Source organism: Melospiza georgiana, chromosome 16 (assembly GCF_028018845.1).
Source record: "Melospiza georgiana isolate bMelGeo1 chromosome 16, bMelGeo1.pri, whole genome shotgun sequence".
NCBI lineage: Eukaryota > Metazoa > Chordata > Aves > Passeriformes > Passerellidae > Melospiza > Melospiza georgiana.
The window spans coordinates 10,060,660-10,080,151 of NC_080445.1; the positions used below are offsets into that span (position 1 = coordinate 10,060,660).

At 38.0% G+C, this 19,492-nt stretch overlaps 1 protein-coding gene across 1 annotated transcript in view; it reads left to right on the forward strand.

Annotated features, from left to right (window-relative positions):
• The window catches only part of LOC131090453 (uncharacterized), a 71,906-nt gene that overhangs the window by 12,700 nt on the left and 39,714 nt on the right, over positions 1-19,492 (forward strand). Inside the window, exons 9-29 of the mRNA XM_058035828.1 lie at positions 1,298-1,401; positions 2,888-3,053; positions 3,283-3,465; positions 4,167-4,319; positions 5,585-5,729; positions 7,167-7,325; positions 8,068-8,186; positions 9,228-9,509; positions 10,511-10,666; positions 11,110-11,294; positions 12,046-12,228; positions 12,363-12,454; positions 12,635-12,804; positions 13,085-13,244; positions 14,291-14,370; positions 14,915-15,095; positions 16,170-16,325; positions 17,531-17,664; positions 17,774-17,932; positions 18,504-18,684; positions 19,144-19,355. Of these exons, the coding sequence (XP_057891811.1) occupies positions 1,298-1,401; positions 2,888-3,053; positions 3,283-3,465; positions 4,167-4,319; positions 5,585-5,729; positions 7,167-7,325; positions 8,068-8,186; positions 9,228-9,509; positions 10,511-10,666; positions 11,110-11,294; positions 12,046-12,228; positions 12,363-12,454; positions 12,635-12,804; positions 13,085-13,244; positions 14,291-14,370; positions 14,915-15,095; positions 16,170-16,325; positions 17,531-17,664; positions 17,774-17,932; positions 18,504-18,684; positions 19,144-19,355 (3,360 nt within the window). The remainder of the gene's footprint in view (positions 1-1,297; positions 1,402-2,887; positions 3,054-3,282; positions 3,466-4,166; positions 4,320-5,584; positions 5,730-7,166; positions 7,326-8,067; positions 8,187-9,227; positions 9,510-10,510; positions 10,667-11,109; positions 11,295-12,045; positions 12,229-12,362; positions 12,455-12,634; positions 12,805-13,084; positions 13,245-14,290; positions 14,371-14,914; positions 15,096-16,169; positions 16,326-17,530; positions 17,665-17,773; positions 17,933-18,503; positions 18,685-19,143; positions 19,356-19,492) is intronic.

Here is a 19,492-nt window from a genome sequence, read left to right on the forward strand (position 1 = left end):
AAATGTTAACAGAATTAATACATAGGTGGGGCTTCACATACAAGAACAGGTTTTAATTTGATTAAATTATATATTATTTCTAAGAATAATATAAATCCCAAAAGAATAAAAACATAAACTATAGCTATATTGGATCTGACAAATTGGTCCCTCAAACAAAATAGTAAGAAGTTACTCAGGCTTCTTACTGAAAGACAGCTTCTTGTTACTGAAAAGGGCTTGGCAGTCTTAAATTAAAATTGAATGCTGGCACTGGGTTATTCCATGTTTTCATTGTTTTTGGGAGTGGCTCCTGGAAGGAAGGTCAGAAAGTCAAAGTAGGTCTGTCCCCAAACGTTTGGAAATGTGACTTTGTGAAATTAGACTTTGTTTGTATAATTTTTATGTAAAGAAAAATGTTTTCTTTGGAACCATAAATTTAGTCCTATGTCTAAGCCTTTCACATCTGAGGTGAATAAAGCATTGAAGTGAAGCTGACATGGATCGTGTTTAAAGCTTCCACATTATAAAGTTCAGTTAACTTGAACATGCAGGATCTTGTATTGAACATTCTGCTAATTTTTCAAGCAATGAGACCTATCTTCTTTCTTGAACTTTGGATCAGGTCTCAGAGGAATATATCCACATGCTATTTAGCATTGAAAATGCCAGGTAAAATAGCTGCTGTATGATGTAGCAATTCCTCTCAGTGAGAGAGAACAGCTCTTCTGCCTCTGTTTCCAGCTAGTCCTGTGCTGCCTGCAGAGGTAAGGGCAGTTCTGCCTGGGCTTTTCCCCAGTAAGATGGAATAATTTCTCACAGCCCAAGGGTTCTTAAGTGAAACTTCTAAGTGTTGCCCAAATCTCTGTTAAATGATCTTTCACATAAACCTAAGATTCATATACAGTTAGCTTGACAATTTTTTCATTTGTGTCAAAGCTGTCAGCAGTTCTGGTCATAAATCAGGATCTTGCCATACAAACTCAGAGAAGATTGACTTTCTCTTCTGGATTGTAACCACCCTGTTGCCTTTTGGTTTATTATTCATTTGTATGCCAGTGGTATGTGTGGTGGTCACTGAGAACTGTTGTCTTAGGGACTGACTGACACCCAAGGCAAAAGCCCTTCTCCATATACGTTTGCAGTCTGGAGAGAAAAGCAAATGAGGAAGGAATGTAAGGACACAGGGAAGAAAGGGGGTTCAGTCTCAGGTTACATTGTAAATCAGTGGCAATGCCAGCATAACCTCTTGTGCTCTGTTCTCTGAAGCTGGTTTCTGCACAGCAGGAATATTACACTTGTGGTTGTGCACTTACAGACTGCAGACCTTTTCATGACTCTCGTGTTTGAGCTTCGACACCTTTCCCTTGAGGCCTTAAGGGCACTATGGCAAAGATCATCATTCAAGTGCAGAGACAATTGGTAAGTCTTCTTTAGTAATTGCATTCAAAAATATACAGGAAAAAATATTTTGCAAATATTTAATATTTATTTTCAATCTGTGCCAAGTGTTGGATTTAAATTTGGAGCATTTTAAAGGAATAATTTGTATTGCAGACCTTTTTTCTGTAATGGGATGACAGTTTCTTCTCACTGAATGAATGCTGTGTACAAAATAGACTTACCTATTCCCACAGCCAGATTTCCTGTTTCTGAAGCAATGTGAATGGGAAATCTGACTCATGGCTTGGATGGAAATCAGTTCTGCTGCTTTTAAGCTTATGTGGCCATTTGTTATAAAAAAGCTTACCTGGATCTGTACCTTCAATGGCCTTAGTAGTCTTGGGGCAGAGGAGACAGATGTTAGGCTGGAAGTATGGACGTGGTGGAGCTCCATCTTTCAGTAGCAGCTCAATCTCAGGAAGTTTTATGTCAGTTGTAGAACTGTGGCTTTGAAGATCAAGACCCTACTCCTCTGCAGTCAGGAATAGTTCTGATCCAATGGTCTGAGATTATCAGGAATACTAATTCAGTATTATTAAAATCAGTACATTTTTCTCCCTTCATAAAATTGAAAATAATGAAACAATTCTTTCACTTGGTTTCAGTACAAAATGTCATGAGCCTGTTTGAAATTAATCTAATGCCAAGGTTTGTGTTTACAACAATATCTTTACTTGATGCACAATGGGCAAATTTTATTTTGGGTTAGATTTATTCTCATCCTTTGATAAATAGTCAAGCTAATATTCTTCAGTATTAGATAGTAATTAAACTACTCTGCCTCTTTTATATTACCTTTAAAAAGAATCATTTTACTCAGGACATGGTCATTAAATTTAGGAGTGAAAGAAAATCCCATGCAGATCCTACTCGGATGCTTTTACCCTATCTAGTTTAACTGCTTTCTAGTTAATGCAAAAGTGTCCTTGCATCAGTATAAGAGGCAGGTACAGAATATTTGCATTACAGAATATTTACTCTTAAGACCTGAAATATGTATTGTCTGTCATGCTGGTGTAAGCTTTCCCCTTAGATAAGGTCTGAAAAAGCTCAGGAAGTAAAAGCTGGTCAATTCAGTTTTAATGTTTTAATTTGTTACTCAGGTTACAGATGAAATGAAAGGTAAAAACCACCTTAATAAATAGTCAGTGCTTTAAGGTACCTCAGTCTTTAGAAATCAAACCTAGGATAAGATGTGGCTTAATTCTCAGAGAAAGCAACTGAATATTTTCTTGAAAATCTGCTTAGGTACACCAATGCACTTCCATCACATCCTGTCTGAAACATATTTCTGTAAGGCCACTATACCAGAAGGTAATATTGATTTCTGTGGAATCTAGAATTTACTAAGCCACTGGACATTTATTTACTTTGAAAGAAGCCCAGTCTCAATGTACTTGTTATGTGATTCTTAAGTATTTTGGTCATTTTAGGGGTTTTTTTGTACTTTTTTCTTGTGTTACAGGCAACCATTGATAGATGCTCTCCCATCTTGTGCCACAGAGGCATGTGTTGTCCTAATGAAAGACCTCATAGCTTCTGGAGAAGTTGAGGAAGACAAAGTAGAACATTTCTTCTGGTCATTTGCATTCATTCCTAATCCCACTTCGGGCATGATTGAATCTCTTGCTGTGAGTGGATGCTGTTTTTTCTTTTTTAATTTGTAATTAATCTAGGTGGCTCAAAGTTTTGTGTTTTACAGTAACAGTCTTTTTCATAGATTTATACAAAACCTGTCCAGGTAATTTTGTTGAGGCTGAATTTGAGTTTGTAAATATTTTGATACATTTATAATCTGTGGTATGTCACAATTCTCATTACTTTTCTGAAACATCTCATTCTTTTTATGGTTGTTTACAGCCTTTGCTGAAGTCACCTAGAGCAGGCCAGAGCTGCTTCTTGGGAGTAACTGCTCTTGTACATAGGTTTTGTTCAGCTCACAGCTCCTGTGGTGTTGTACCTGCTGTGCAGAGTGTGATGAGGACTCTTGGGAAATTTTTGGGAGGAAACTGCACCGTGCAAAATCCAGAACATCTCAGCAAGGTATTGGTTGTACAGAGGCACATGATATAGGGCTTTACTTTTCTGTTCCCTTGACGATCTAGAACTTGTTTGATGAAAATGGCATTCATTGGATTTCCAGACAGCCATGAATACAAGCTTAGTAAATGAATATTTCTTGCTAGAATGAGCTGATAAAATTTTGTAATCTGACAAGTAGAACCTATCAGTATGGGTATTCTTGTGTGTGGAAATAAAGAAAAGCCTTGGCTTTCCTGATGAAGAAAACTTCATATCATTGAGCAATATGAAGAACACATATCTGTTGACAAATTAATATTTTAATTTAGCAGTTGTGTCCAGAAATCTATGTTGAATCACTAAAATGTCAAAATATCTGTGATCAAAAGGGACAAAATATCGAAGTACTCGAAAAACCTTTCCAGTACGTAAAATTTGTGACTTTTGCTTTTCTATTGCAATATAGTCTTTTAAAAAATATTTTTGTATTCCCCCAGGTCTAAGGCAGGTTCTACTTACAAGTGCCACATGGTGCATATTTGTCTTGTCCTTCCTGTAAAACCAGGATATTGGCAGTACAATAGGGCTTGCAGTAAACTCCCCAAATCACCAGTAATCATTTTAAACAGATTTTTGCACAGAAAATGCTAGTGCCATGAAATTCAATGTACAGCTGCCAGCATTTGGAGAGCTTTCTGTCCTACCTTGCTCTGCATTTCCAGCTGCAGCTGGTGCTGAAAGCGATCGGGAACGCGGGGCTGGCAGCGGCTGCGCTGGCTCCTGCTCTGAGCTCGTGCGCGGCCCTCAGGAGCCATCCCATGGAAATCCGCCTCGCCGCCGTCCAGGCCTTCCGGCGCATTCCCTGCTCCCTCAGGGTGAGTGATTTACTGCCACACGTTTGGGACTTGTTGGAATAGTTACAGAACACACAAATGGATAAGGAACAAGTGTAGATGTGTTCCAGCAGAGCCCCTCTGCTGTTGGAGGAGAGGGTAGAACCACCCAGATGAACAAACCTATAATGAAGTTTGCTACAGTTGAGGTAAGATATCCAGTGTTTGGGACTTCTTAATTAGGCACTGCAGTTGGGTGCCTTCTGTCTGCAAGGATTATGGCTGAGAACCCATAGGATTTGATTTTTCCCATAGTCTGTTTCACTGTTTTAATCTCTGAAACATAAAGTATTAATGTGAGAAACTTGTTGTGATTTGCAATACACTGGCACAGTTAGAACGTTTTGTTAAGTGGTTTAATGGAAGAAAGTTCAAGACTTGTTTATCTTTAATACCTTGCTACTTAGAAGAATGGCAAAGCTAGGAGTGCTGGCCTGGGCAAAGTGGGCTGTCCTGCTTCAGCAGATGAACAACAAGCTCCACATGGACTTGCATTTGGAGAAACACCTTTCTATGGCTTTTTAAAATTTAATTTCAGCTTGGATTGGTGTGATTCACTTGTTCTGCAGTTATGAAGCTTGGTGTTGCTCATTAGACATTTCTAAGTATCAAGTCTGTATGTTGTTGTGTACCCCATCATTGTCTGGCAAATGAACTGAGTGGACTGGGGCTGTTAAATGCTAATAAAAATGTTAGTAGTATCAGTCACTGGTTTCTTAACTTTTTTTTGTGAACTACCAGGAATTGTCTTGGTTGCTACTGGGGAAATATTGAACAGAATGAATTTGTTGCTGGCCTGCTCTTTGATTGAGACCAAAAGTAATGATCTTAATAGCCTGTGAACAATGCCATGGCCATTGTTGTCTGTGTATTGGCTGCAGCATGTGAGAGGTACAACAGACACATCTCCCATGTGGTGGGATAAAACCATCCTTAACAGTTGTGCTGGCAGGGGACACTCTGTGTTGCAGAGTCCTGTATAGATTTGTCTGTGTAGGATTCAAGGTCATAATGACAATTTGTTCAGGAAATTAGTGGATAGGGTAGTATAGACAATATGTACATACATTTGTATGCATGTTACATGAAGTGGCTTTGTTGGGTATAAGGCTATTTAAGGTATAAACGTAGCAATAGCTCTTTGAGAACAAAAAACCCACCAAGACCTGAAAGTGGGTTTCAGTGGGAAAAGGTGTTCCAGGGGAGGGAATCATAATTGTCCTTATCTTTTTGTGCTTTTCTCTTAGAATGCTATATTAGTTCAGCTGTATCAAGCAACCAGCGAGGATGTGGAAATAAGAATTGCTGCTTATTATATAGCAATGAAATGTCCACATGAAGAGTTATTTAAACAAGTACAAAAGACTTTGCTGAAAGAAACATCCAGCCAAGGTCAGCCAAGCCTTGAAGTCTTACATGTTGCTAATTTATCCTTCAATGTGACATTTACTTTGCAGGTGTAATGGTACCAATCTATGTCAATTTTTATTTAATCTCAATGCTTTGTAGATTGTTTCTAAATAATTGTTTGTATGATTCTAACATTTTATATTCAAATTGTGATAGTGTTAATTTAGCAATAGTAAGGACTGACTTTTCATAGAATTAGTTCCTTCTACTGGCAACATTTCATTCACTGAAGGCTCCTGAGAAGGATGTATAGATGCTCAGTGCATTAGAAATACAAATTCATGACTGCAAATCGTATTTTGTTAAGTTGAGAAAGAATCAAGTGGCAGAAAAAAATGTTGCGATTTTCTAAAATGGTTTCACCACATTCAGTGAAGGGTACCTCTAGACTAATCCCTTACATTTCCATCTGTCAAGAAGAAGCAAACATGAGAAGGGTCTCTGTAAGATTGTTTGCAGGCAGATGAAAGCAGGCTCTGTCGGCACAGTGTCTGGATCCTGGCCAGCTCTGCCTTGGAGCTGGGATCCATTTCCCAGGATGTTGTGTCCGGACCAGTGTCTCCTGCAGTCATTGTGAGTTCAGGCTCAGCATTGTGTTCATCTGCTGATGTGGCTTGTGGTTTGGAGGGCACTCATTCCCCTCTGTTCAGAGTTCAGATGGAGAGAAATTGCATCCACCTCCAAAAGCCTGTCAAGGTGTGCCCTCAGTGACTCCTCCTGGGGACTCCATGTAGAAAATTTAATTTGTCTGATTTATGAAGGAGCTCTACAAGTCCATTCAAAATGTTGTGTGTAATAAACAATTTAATGCAGTACTCATGAATATTCTTAATTTATTTTCTTTGTCATTTGTTGATGTGACAGCTAAATAATTTATATAATAAACTTTTGAATAACGAGCGCTTTTGAAGGCATGGGGCACATGCTAGCTTTTAGTTCCACAATCAGAAAACAAAATTTGAAAAGAAGTTGTGTTGTGAAAAATGCAGTTACATCAGTATTCAGTGTCTGTGCATTGAACTAGCACTGGAGCCTAATATCTTTTATCTTCAGGAGGCAAAAAAGCCTCTATTTAGGAACTACACTCCAGAACATTTGAAATATTTGCCCCCCATCACACATCACATACATGGCCAAGCTGGGACTCCACAGTGTCATGCAGAAATACTAATTCTTAATCACAATTGTTTAATTGAATGTGCATTTCTTTATTTAAGGTGCTGTTGCAGTAGGTGCATCAGACTGATTCTAATCATGCTGAAAATGAATGGATTCTGTTGTGGTTAGGGGAATGGTGAATTAATGGTGGTATATAAAAATAGAATTAATGGAGGTATATTAAAAAAATTGCTGTATCTGTTTTTAAGACTTCTGTGATTTTTCTCTGATTTCCACATGCTTTTCTTTGTTGAATTTTAGTGGGCTCCTTTGTTTGGAGTCATCTCACTCAGCTCCTGGAGACAGATGACCCATTGAAGGAGCACCTTCGAGATTCTATTCCTGATGAAATCCTTAGCAAAGATTTTGACTGGGAGATGTGGAAATATTCCTCATACTCTGATGTCACGTTTCACTCAGGTATGTGCAGTTTTAGAACTTAATACTTTGTAGCATATGGATTATTAACATCCCACGTGGCTTTTCTGACCCTTTACATATTGTTCCAGAGAACTTTGATTTTTATGATTTAATATTATCCAAATATGCAAATGCAAGCTTGATTCTGCTCTGACCTTAACTGGAGCATATGAAATGTATTTCCAGCAAACCAGATACCATACAACTTTACCTCTTGTGAGAGAGGAGACTAAGAACCAATGAACACTTAAGATTACTTTTGTGAACATCAACTTTTAATTCCTTCCTTAGTTAAATTCCTTTGCAGCCACAGGGGATGGGGATGTTTTTTCTTCACCTAATCCTTGTACTGTCCTTGGTATAAGAAAAGAGTCAAACTAGTTCCTTTCTGTTTTACTATTTGTTCATTTGTTTTCAGTGAAAATGCTAGATGTTGTTTATCAGAGTTACATTTTGATTTTCTGTCCATTTCCTCCAGTGCATTTCTGTATCTTATGCATTATAAATACTTTCCTTTTGATGTTAGTGAGATAATACCCAGTAATATCCAGTAAATATGGAATTCCAGTAACTGGAAGTTACTTACAGTAATGCCTTTGCTGTATTAAAAAGTTAAATATTTTCACCTGTTGACAACGTTTCATTCACCATCTTCTTATTGAGTGGAGTAACAGTTTCCAAAAAATTATGAATTTTGCAAAACATATGAGAACAGCCAACAGACATCTATTTTCTATTGCAGCTGGTGCAGGTGCAAATATGGAAGCATCAGTGGTCTTTTCTCCTACATCTTTTCTACCACGATCAGTCATGACAAATTTGACTGTTCACTTCATGGGACAGGCTATAAATCTCCTGGAGGCAAGTTTATGGATTTTTTTAATTGTGGGAGTTTTTTATCCCCCTTCTCAAGTGACACTTGGAATATTGAAGTACAAAGCATTTTCTGCTTTCCTATTGCAGTTCCTTTAGCAAAATGTGCTTTTCACTGCTGTAGCACAGTTGTCTCAGACTGGTGAGCCCTTTGTGTAATGGGCTTAGTCAAAATAAAAGCACTATTACTCTGCTAGTGCCAGGCACTAGGAAAATGACTTACACTCAGCTCTTGTTGATTCAAATGAAACATTAAAGTCAGCGCTTCCTGAGACACTGCTCCTGTTTAGGATGGTAAGATTCCTTTTCTTGATGTACAGTGGGAAATGGATTGCCTTGGGTACACCATTGCTTTAAGTCAGAGGTAGATTCATTTGTACTTAGCTGAAGTCACTGTTCCAGTGCCATTGACCTTCCAGTGCTTGGCACATTTCAATGACCTGCCTGTAACCTCATCATCTTTACCTGCTGTGCCAGGTACCAATGTGCACATGAAAAAAAGAAAGTATTTAATGTAGCCTTCAGATCTCAAGTTTAAGCTTGCAAGAGAACAAAACTTTTTTTTCAGTGCTACATATCCTGGATTTATCTATGTTAGTAATTCTGTTTTAAGCAAACTTCCAAACAGAATCTTATTTCAGAGCATGAAAAGGATGTGTTATTGTTTTCCAGCCAAAATACAGTTTTTAACATGCCAAACATGTTTTACAGTTTTTATAACATGCCAAAATAGCAGTATCCCCTTTTGGCCCATTATGGTGTAAATGGATCTTAATACCTGAAGGAAAAAGTATTTTTATTTTGGACTGAGCTTTACATATCTAATTTTTTGGGGAAGATTTAATACTGGAATATCCAGTATTGAATGCTGAAGGAGGTAGAATGCTAAACTTTGCAGACTGTGATCTTGCCTTGCAAATCTTTTGTGTTGGTTACATCTGGTTGTATATCTGATTTTTCTGCTTTAAAACTCACTGTGGCCTATACATGTCACTGTTAGGCTTTTCACTGCTGCATGCTTTTCACTAGGTTGGTGTACGATTGGAGAATGCTGAAACTCTCCTAGAGAAGGGGTTTGGGCCAAAATCTTCTACTTTCAGTGACTATTTTTTTGGAAACACCAAAGAAGGAAACCACAAATCAGGAACTCCAGTGGAGACAGCAGAAGAGGTCAAGCAGAGGAACCCAACTTTGAAGCGATACAGCCCCACTGATCATCTTGTGAGCAAGTCTGGCAAGCCAAAGCTGAGAAAAACAAACCAAAACTGTCTTGGTAGAAAATACAGTAAGATGAATGAATTAGTCAAAAAGGTAACTGAATCTGTAGAAAAATTGGAAAAATTAATGACATTTTCCAGTCAAACACAGGGCCCCATCTCACATTGGATTACTGTGACTCCTTTGCATAAAGCACATGTAACTTGTTCTGCTCACTTGCAGAGAACTTAACAGCTGCAGAAAATATGGAGCAGCAAAGAGACAGATCTTTAGGGTTTTTTTCAGATTGTTTTATTGTCTCAAAACAATGACACTCAGCCATGGGATTATGTTGCCTGTGTTTTGGGCTTCCTCTCATTATTTTGAGCTCTGGTCCCTTTATGCTGATGTCCTTTTGTTGATTGACTGCTGTGGCACTGTAAACAGCTGCTTGATGTTGAGTTCCTGAGTCCTGTTGTTTGCAACCTGACTTCCCAGTTTGATGTCAGATGTTACATTGACGCTTTGTCAATTTTCTCATTTTTGGAGAGAGCTATGTTTTATGTACACAACAGGGAAGCTCTGAGAATTGACTTCAGTTGTTGATGTATTAGCTGGAAAAATCAAGAACTGTGATTCATTTAGTTTGTCTTAGATGATCTCTCTTCTTGGACTCATCTTCTTAGGGTTTCTTCTTAGAGAGTAAGCTCATGATATTGTGTTGCTATGGTATGGTAGAATTGTAAGGACAGAAAATGTAAAATTTTGACTTTCTAGCAGTTGATTTAGCAATCAAGGCATCCCTAATGTTGTTTTGAGATTGTATTTTTCACAGCTTCATCTATTTATGGGTATGTATTGTAACACTTCTCCTTTGGCTGTCCTATTATGACCAGTGTCCATAGTGACAGCCAGCTTGTGTGCTGTGGAGCTGAAGTGTTGCTGCAAAGAACAGCTGCTAATCCAGGGTCTGAAGTGGCCTCCAAAGTAGTTGTAAAAGGGAGCATAATGTTTCTTTACTAATAGCATAGCCTGCATTGAGGAATTGTTTATTGTGAGTTTGAAAGGAAATTATAAAACACTTCCTTTTCATTTCCTTTTTTTTACCATGTCAGTTCACTGAGAGGACAGTAAGAAAGGAGGCGTTGAAATGTGAGCTAAGCATGAAAATCTTTGGAAATGAACTTAGCTTCTTAAATTGTGAAGATTTAAGAAAACAAATGAAACATTATTCCTTAAATCTGGCTGAGCTGGCTGTCAAACTTCTGAAGGTAAAAGGAACCTTTTTTCTATTTCAGAGTAAATATCTTGAGAAACTGCCTTCTGACAGATATGTTAAAGATACAAAATATTGCTTGTTATTTCTCTAAATTGAACTCTAAAAGACACCAGTGTATAGTTGGTTTAAACAGCATTCAGTACATTAGGCCAAGATTTGTTCTGCTGTTTAATGGTTCTTACTTCTCTCATTCAAATCCATCCATGCTTAAATGCAAATTCTTTTTTTAACTAGAGTAGGACTGGTGTCTGACTCATGCCATGGCCATAGGCAGGCTTTGGGCTGCTTTCTTCTTTGTGTCCCAGATCAGCTCAGGTAAAAACACTTTTACAATAGACAGATGCAGTCAAAAGTTATATCTGACAAATTTATTGAATGCTAACTCTATTATGCAAAATAATATTCTGGGTTTTGTTTGGGTTTTGTTCACCACAGGGGCAGGAGGTCCAGTTTAATAAAAGGATGAGCTTGGCCACTGAAGAGCTGCAGTTTCCAGCAATTTCAGGCTTTCCTGTTCAGCTGGCAGTCAATGCCTCAGCAGCAATTAACATAAAAATCAAAGGGAATGCTGATTTCAAACAACAGTCCAATTTCTTTCTAAATGGATATATCAAGCCAAGGTATTAAATGCTGCAAATGTGTCCCTTTCACATGTCCCTGATGTAAAGTAGCAATTCCTGCTGTGAAAGTTTTGTGCCTATTAATTAATTAGGAGATTCCTGAAGAACAAAAGCAGTCATCATCTTTCTGTTGCTGAATGGTTGCCATGGTGTAAGGGCAGCAGTGCTTTCCTGTCCTGCCTGTCTGATTTTGAACTCTCACTGTGTTATTCCAGTACTGGTCTAAGCTGACTATTCCTCTCTGTCTCTAGATCAGACTCCTGAATTGTTGCATGCTGATGATTTTTTGCAATGTTTACATGTGACAAGGGGATTTTTATTGGGATCAAATAATGCTCTTACAGGTTATGGATGCACAAACCAGTGGAGGATTCAACCCTGTGTTTCCTTACCTGGCTATTTTATCTTTTGTACTTACTGAATAGGTTACTAAACTTTTCTAAGTGCTGTACAGAGAGAAACTTGCCCTGTGATACTCAATTCTAATTTTTTTCCCTATCTTAATATTTCTTGCTGAAAGCTGCATCCAAATCTCCTCCTTATGAGACAGAGTAAAACTATAATTCATGTTAGAAACTGTGTGTTGGTGTACATGCAATCTTTTCAGTTATTTCCTGAAACAAAATTAGTTCATGATTTTAATCACAGAATATACTGTGTTACAGCATTAAATGCTGTGTATTTATTGAAGAGGTTTAAATTAAGTGCTTTAAAAAGAAACTGCATTTCATGTACATGAATCTTTCAACAGTGCATTTGTTCAGCTTTCTGTCCAAATGGGAATTGTGGGGACTCTGGGACAAGCTGGCCTAAAGTGGTTAACAGGAATTAGGACATCTACTAGTCTTGATGGGGGGATCCAGGTGAAGAAAGGGAAAGAGCTCAAAGTTTTCTTGAACACTCCAGAAGAATCCATGGAGATAATTGATTTCAGGTAAGATTAAGCACAGACATCTTCAAAAACAGTAAATATTAACTTTCTTGATTATAACTGACAATTTTGTTTAAATATTGCTGTAACTTCAGCATAATTGATTTTAAGTTATTGTTCAAAATTCTTGGTTGTAGCTCTAAAGTCTACTACAGAATGGTGGATGAGACAGAGGATATAGATGTCTTCCAAGACCACACAGACACCAGGTCTTGCACTAGGGAGGAAGGTGAGTCCAGCTATTATGTTTGTCTGAGAAAGGCATTCTGAAATATCTATAACAGATTGTTTTATTCACTAGAGTTTCTTTTTTCACATATTATTTCTAAAGTTCTACAGTGCAATGTTAATTTTTGTGTTTTCTTTGTTTGCTATTCTAATTGAATGTTCAACTGTTGTCTTCCACTAGTATCTGAGATTATTGGCTGGCAGCTGTGTTCTGCATTGTCCTATCCTGGCCCAGCCAGTGGTTTGGTTTTCCCCCTCAGTGGACCTTTGAGAGTGGCTGTGACATTAACTAAGCAAGACAGAGGCCTGCAGCAGTACGTGGTGGAAGCTGCCTATGACCACACAGCTCAGGTACCACTGGCACGCTGGGCTCTGCCTTTAGCTGCAGTTTGCTGTTCTGGTGGATCTCAGTACTGCACATCCAACCCTCTGCATTCCAAACTCTGTGTTATTATTCATTCCATTCCCAATATATGGGAAGATATGTTGGACACAAATTGCTGATGCTGATAGGAGGTGTATACTCTTTTTATCTACTGAACAGCACACACAATCTGTTGTCTCAGTGTGAGAGATTGTTTTGTAAATGGTGTGCCAAATGAATAATGTGATTATCCTTTTTTTCTTTCAGGAGAATTCATGGATCCCTAGTGAAGCTGTCTTTCACTTCTTCCTTGGGACTCCAAAGTCAGACTTGAAAAGAGATATTGGTGTTGACCTAAGTTTTAGTGTCCCACAGAAGAAATTCAGAATCCAGTTTATACAACCTAAGAAAAAAATTGAGATTGATGGTAGGTTTTTCAACTAAGAGCCTGATCATCAGCTAATATCAGTTAGGAAAACTGCATTACAATTAACTGAGAAATATCAGCGTATTTCACAATGCTGGAACTGCATTATTATGATAACTGTCAGCTTACTGCTTTAGGTAGCAGCCATTCCCAATGGGGTTTGCATCTTGGTTAAGACTATATTTTGCACAGACAGAGGTTCAGTACCTGGTTCATAAAGTCATGTTAGAGAAGAAAGCTGTTACCAGGATTGATGAATTGAAGGCTAAAGAATATGGTGCATTGTTCTAACATCTTTTACGTATGCTGATCTTGCCTTACTGTTTCAATTTGCTGTGTTCTGTTAGTTGGGAGATGAACTTAGTTGTTGCTAAATCACTGTAGTACTGACTATGATATTGTCATCCATTATAATAAAAAATAACATTTTAATCACCGTGTACTATAGAATTCAGAATCTACAAAACCCATTGAGGAAATATAAACTGATCAATAAATGGTAATAATATAGACAACATATTGCAGCTTCTTTGGTGTGCTGGTCAAGTGATGTTTTGTGTTGATTTATTCTACCATATCATGTATTTAAAATTTTCCACTCCGATTTTTTTTTTTTTTTTGATCCTGGTTATTTCCAGATGGATTGCAAGGACACTTTACCAACACTGTGCAAAGCTTTGTGTGCACAGTGTTCTGAGCTCCTGAAATGTCTCCACAGCACAAAACAACTTACAAGTTTTAGCACAGACCTAAAGTGCATAAATCAATTCCAGAACTAAACTGGTTTTGTTGGAGACAGCTTCTTTACCTCTTCTCAATTATTCTCCTCAGAATATATTTTCAAAATTACTGGTTTATTCTGAAGACACTTTGCAAAATGCCTTTGCAAATTCTGATCCTATCTTTTTTTTCTTTGAGCTGATATTTATGTTTTTAATCTCTCTGTATCTATTGCTTATAAAAAGAACAGCTATCATTTCAAGTTCAGTCTTAAGAAGCATCACTGAACAGTAAAGAAAATGTAAAGAGTTTTCTTTTTCTCCAAGGGAGGATTGAGTTCTCTAAAAGTTCCCGAGTTGGACACCTGGAGCTGATAGTGGATGACCGAGATGTGTATTACATTAAGGTATGTTTGCATTTCATGAGGTCTCCTTCTAGCATGAATACTTACATAAAAGCACAGAAAAGAAAGGCAGGGAAAATACACATATTGAAAAACAGTTTTGTGAGCAATCCATCAGAGAAATTACCAGTTCTCCTTATTACATATTTTTGAGATAGCCTCAGTGCTAAATTTCAACCTAAAACTCTGTGAGACTGCCAATATTTTCAGTAACACCCTATTAACTTCTGGCCTGATATTGTAACATTTGTAGTGATTTCAGTCCTAAAATCAGCAGAAGCTGAAGGAAGTAGCATCTTGCACCACTGTGACCTCTGTGTAACTGGAAAAACAAATCCATCCTTCCTCCCCATTATTTATCAATGGCAAGTTTTAGGCTTTGTGGGATGTGGAAGGTTTATTGTTATATATATAGAAAAACATGTATTTTCTTCTTCCTCTCATCTCATTTCCGAAACACACAAGTCTATACTATTGCTTTCTTAAAACTTCACTTATGTTGCTGAGCAGCTTGGGGTTTGCTTTTTGATTTGTTTGTTTGTTCTAGGGAATGGCAGATTTGCAGATGCTGAGTGGAGAGCAGAGATACATGACCCAGCTGGAGGTAAAGCTGATAAAGCAAAGCAGTCCTATCATTTTGTCAGGAAACATCACTAAACAGCTTGGCAAGAAGATAGCTTTTTCAGTATCTCTGAATAATTTGTTGAAGGATGCTGCCTTTCTTTCAGGTTAGAGGACATTAAGTATTTGCCATATAAATGCAAGTTCTGCAGCTGTTATTTGTTAGACTTGCATGGTTTTGGACATTAATCCTTAAATTTCTTTCAAGTCCATAAGGACTCCTTTTTAAAATTACTATCCTGCATAAATTAATACAAATATATATATTTCAGAATAAAAGAAATTTTAAAATAAGTCTGTTTTGAATTACTGTTGGAAAGGGTAGAGGAAATAAGATGAAAGGAATTACTTGATAAAAACATGCCAAAAAATAACAGCTGTTTTTCACTTTTGTTAGTACAAAACAGTGCAGAGACACATATTTGTAGCTGGATGTCTCTTAAGACCTGCTGTTCTAAAAATCTTGAAGACTTTTCTTCTCATAAATAAGCTAAGAGGAAAATACAAGAGAAAGTATCAGAAAGAGAGCCTTAATATTTGTATAACATCAATACATTAAAATTAAAATAATACAGTGAAATAAACCAGTAATTTATGTCTAAAGCTCTCATTTTTGACTGAAATGTCATAGGGTTATGTAGTACTTTCAAACAGAACTAAGAAATGCAGAAGGCAGATTGTTTTTTGGTGGATGACCTTTTGGTGAAGTTTTCATCCTTAGCTTTCACATAGATTGCCAGTGACTGTATCCAAGCCAGTTCTGGTCTGATTTCAAACTCCCAGCACCTGAAAACTTGGCTGCACCAGCTGTGCTGCTGCAAAGCCACAGGCTTGCTCTGACTTTATTGGAGGTGAACATCCACATGTTCACACGTTAGGGCTTAGTTAATTAAAAGATCTGTCTATCTGAATTTATTTCCTTTGGGAAGCAGCTTTGGCTGCATGCATTTCAATAAGCTTGAAGCAGGTTGTGAGAAGCGTGGTCTGCAGGCTGTCTGTGGAGATGGAGAAAGACACTTTCTGAACATCCAGCTCTGTCTTTTTATCTCTTCACTACACAGGGAGTTCATAATGGTGGAGAGACTGAATGCCCTTTTGGTTTCCCCACTGTAGTATTCCTTTAACTAGCTGAAGTAACTTCAAGTTCTATCACTGCATAATCATTTCTCTTCTTTCTATAGGACTTCTGGAGAAAAAGGTTGATGATAAGCAGAGACAATACTCGTTGGAAGGGGAGACTCACCTGCCAGGTGTTCTTGGAGTTCACGCCATTGCTCTTCTCCAGCAGCGTGAGGGATTGTGGTCTCATGGTCTGCAGATTAAATATGGACTCCTAGGTACACTGAAAAACAGGGAAAGTAAAAGTATTCTGTATTACTCATTTTTCCTACAAGATTTGCCTCTGTGGTTAGAGCACAGTAGAAAGATTTCAGTTAATTTTTAAACTGTGAACTGAAACTTGGGGATGAGTTTCTGTTTCAGTTGGATATACTTTACTCTTTGAGTCTGCATATAAAACCAATTTTTTTAAAATGGGCTTTTCACAAGCATTATCCATCATTAGATTAAAAATCACTTTTTCAATGAGAATTGCTCCTAATTAATTTGTGTTTTCAGATGATTGCATGCATGCACTCAATAATATGAGGGGTGGTTTCTAGGAAGCAGCTGGCTTTGCTCCCCTGGTTGCAATATAGGAATTGTGTTAATTTTGTGGGACAAAGCAGGTGAACATCAGTGCAGTTATATCAAAGTATTGAATGCTTGTAGTAGCTAATCATGCTAAATGTTACAGGGGGATTGTTTATGCTAACTCTGTTGCACCTTCAGAGAGTACGTAGCAATATGAGTAATAAAGTTTTCTTAAACCTACACAGACATGGCCCCATAATTTTGCTAAAAAATGGCATGCTGATCACAGCATTTTATAAACAGCAAAGAAAACATACCTGGACACTTAAACACTACCTTAAGATGCCTGGCTGTAGCTATGTAATTGTGTAGTTAGATACTTGGAGCATAGTTACACTTCAGTTTAAACCTAGTTTGACAGCTATTCCACCTGAAGTATTCAGCAAATACTTCCTTGCAGAAGTACTGGATTTTTCATTTTAAAAAGTATTCCTAGTTATTAGTTGGAGCTTCAAATTCAGTATTGTAATTTTCTTCTCAGTGTCCAGAAAGGCTGAAAGTTTTTTGGTTTTTTTTTTGAAGATGAAATGTCATGTAATGTCATGGTGTTGGGAGCTAGGTGGTAACAGAAAATCATCAGATATTGTGTGATACCAAGAAAGCTGCAAAGTTTGATTGTGATTAGTTTGTATTTCTTTTACTTCAACCAGGTAAAATTCTGTTTAAGTAATGAAGTTTGTGCATTTATAAGATAAATCAACAAGGATATAATTGTAAAAATAAACAAATCTCACTTTGATGTTCTGAAAAGTAGAACTCTTGAAGCCAGTGCCAGATTTTTACTATAAACATTTTGAAAGATTAATTCTGATTTACTTGAATAAGTAACTTTGTGCTTTAACTTGAGCAGGAGAGGCAAAAACCCCTTGCCACGAGTGCAGCACGCAGCAGAAAGTTCAAGTGGAGACGGGTGCACGGGGCTTCTACAGCCTGGAGCTGGCCCATGAGTTTCACTGTGTGCAGGCTCCCTCCTACAGCCACCAGGTGGGTGCTGAGCCAGGCACTCTGTGCTGGGCACCCCTGTGGCACCTGTACTCAGGGCTCTCAACATGAGCAAGAGATCACAGCAAAAAGGCAATGCCCTCTTCTTTAGGTTCACCTGAAACATGAAGTGACTGCATCTTGGATTTCCTCCCAGATGGAAGTGAACTATGGGAAACATTGGGATGAAGTAAACAACAAGAAGAAAGTGCTGATCAGCCAAGCCTTTAAGAACAGTTCCAGTTCATCTGTAGTCAGCTATTTCATGGAGGTAATAGTGATGGTTGAAAAGTAAGACCTTCACTTCAAATATTTAACAGACAGACTAATAATAGATTTTGTATTTTTTTTATTACAACCTTTTTTTTTAAAGTATGATGTGTACTAATAATATAAGGCAAGTACCCAGACCTAATAATTTTGAGCTTGGTGAGGTCTTAGCTCAGAGACACTGAATCTCTGACATTTGCTAGAAGATAAATTTTGCAAATACTGGAAAAGTTGGAGTGTAATTTGCTCTGAGGTTTTTGCATTATTAACTCATATAAAATTATTGTAGAGATTTATGAAAGCTGCTTTGGTGACACAATGTGGAAGGAGGGCACAGGTTATAACAACTCAGAATATTACAGCATTTTTCTTTTTGACTCTCCTGTAGTTGTAACGAATGCATATTAAAGAAACTTCAGTCTATTATTGGTGAGCATGCATGAAAATCTATAGAGTGAATGGCAAATGTGCAAAGGCAGAAGCTGTGACCTTCCTGCTTCTGTGTGTGTAATTTACACAGCCCTGAGAATGGGATCTTGTTTTTGTTTAAAGTTGCTTCACTTCTTTTCCAGTTTACCATGCAAGTCCTGGAAAAACAGATGAATTATAGAATCCAGCTGCAGCACTTGCACACCTCTCAGGTGTATTTGCAGAGCAGCACCAACTTTGAGGTGCAGTATAATGACCATGTGCCATTTGTGGCTGGGCTGCAGTGGAAGGATGCGTCCAGAAATGGCCTGAAGAAGTGGGAAGGTGAAGTACCACAAACCATTTCCAGTCTGTGATTAGAAAAGCAGGCATTGGAAGCTGCTGCCAGGTTTTTCTGAGCAGTTTTGCGTGAGTGCAACAGAATGATAAAGATGTTTGTTGGAAGAGAGAGACTCTGGAGATTGTCCAGCCCAGCTTCCTGCTCCAGTCAGGGCTGTTTCTAGTAGTAGATCACATCTGTTGTGGCTTTGTCCAGCTGAGTTTTCAAAATCTCCAACCTACCACAGCCTGGCTGGCCTCTTCCAGCAGTTCCATTTACACAAGTGAAGGACATTAATTTCATTATATCCAACCCAGAGATTTTAGCAATTCCAAGAGAAAAGGTTGATAGTATCATTAGCTTCATTCTGGAACCCCTGGATCTTATCAGCCTTGAAGTGGAGTTAGAATCCAGGTAACCTCAAATCTCATATTTGTGTTAGCTTTAATGTATGTCCCTTGCAGGTGGGTTCAGTATAGACACCCCATGGCTCTACCTGTACACAGCTCACAAACTGCACCAGCCTCAGCATTCTGCTTATTTACTGACATCCCAGCTGACAGCTGCAAGAGCTCTCTCCATTAAAGACCTTATACTGGAACTATTCTATAAAGATCAAGGCAATGAGAAGGAAGGAAAAGTTCACATTTACACACCAGCTACCACATACCTGCAGGTGGGTGACATGGTGATTTGCAGGGTGTATGGCTTTGGGGACAGGGCTCTGTGCTATCACTGTGCCCTGACTCTGTGGTTTCTAAGCTTCCTCCTCATTTATTTTAGACTGTGATATGCATAGAGGTTTAAAACTAA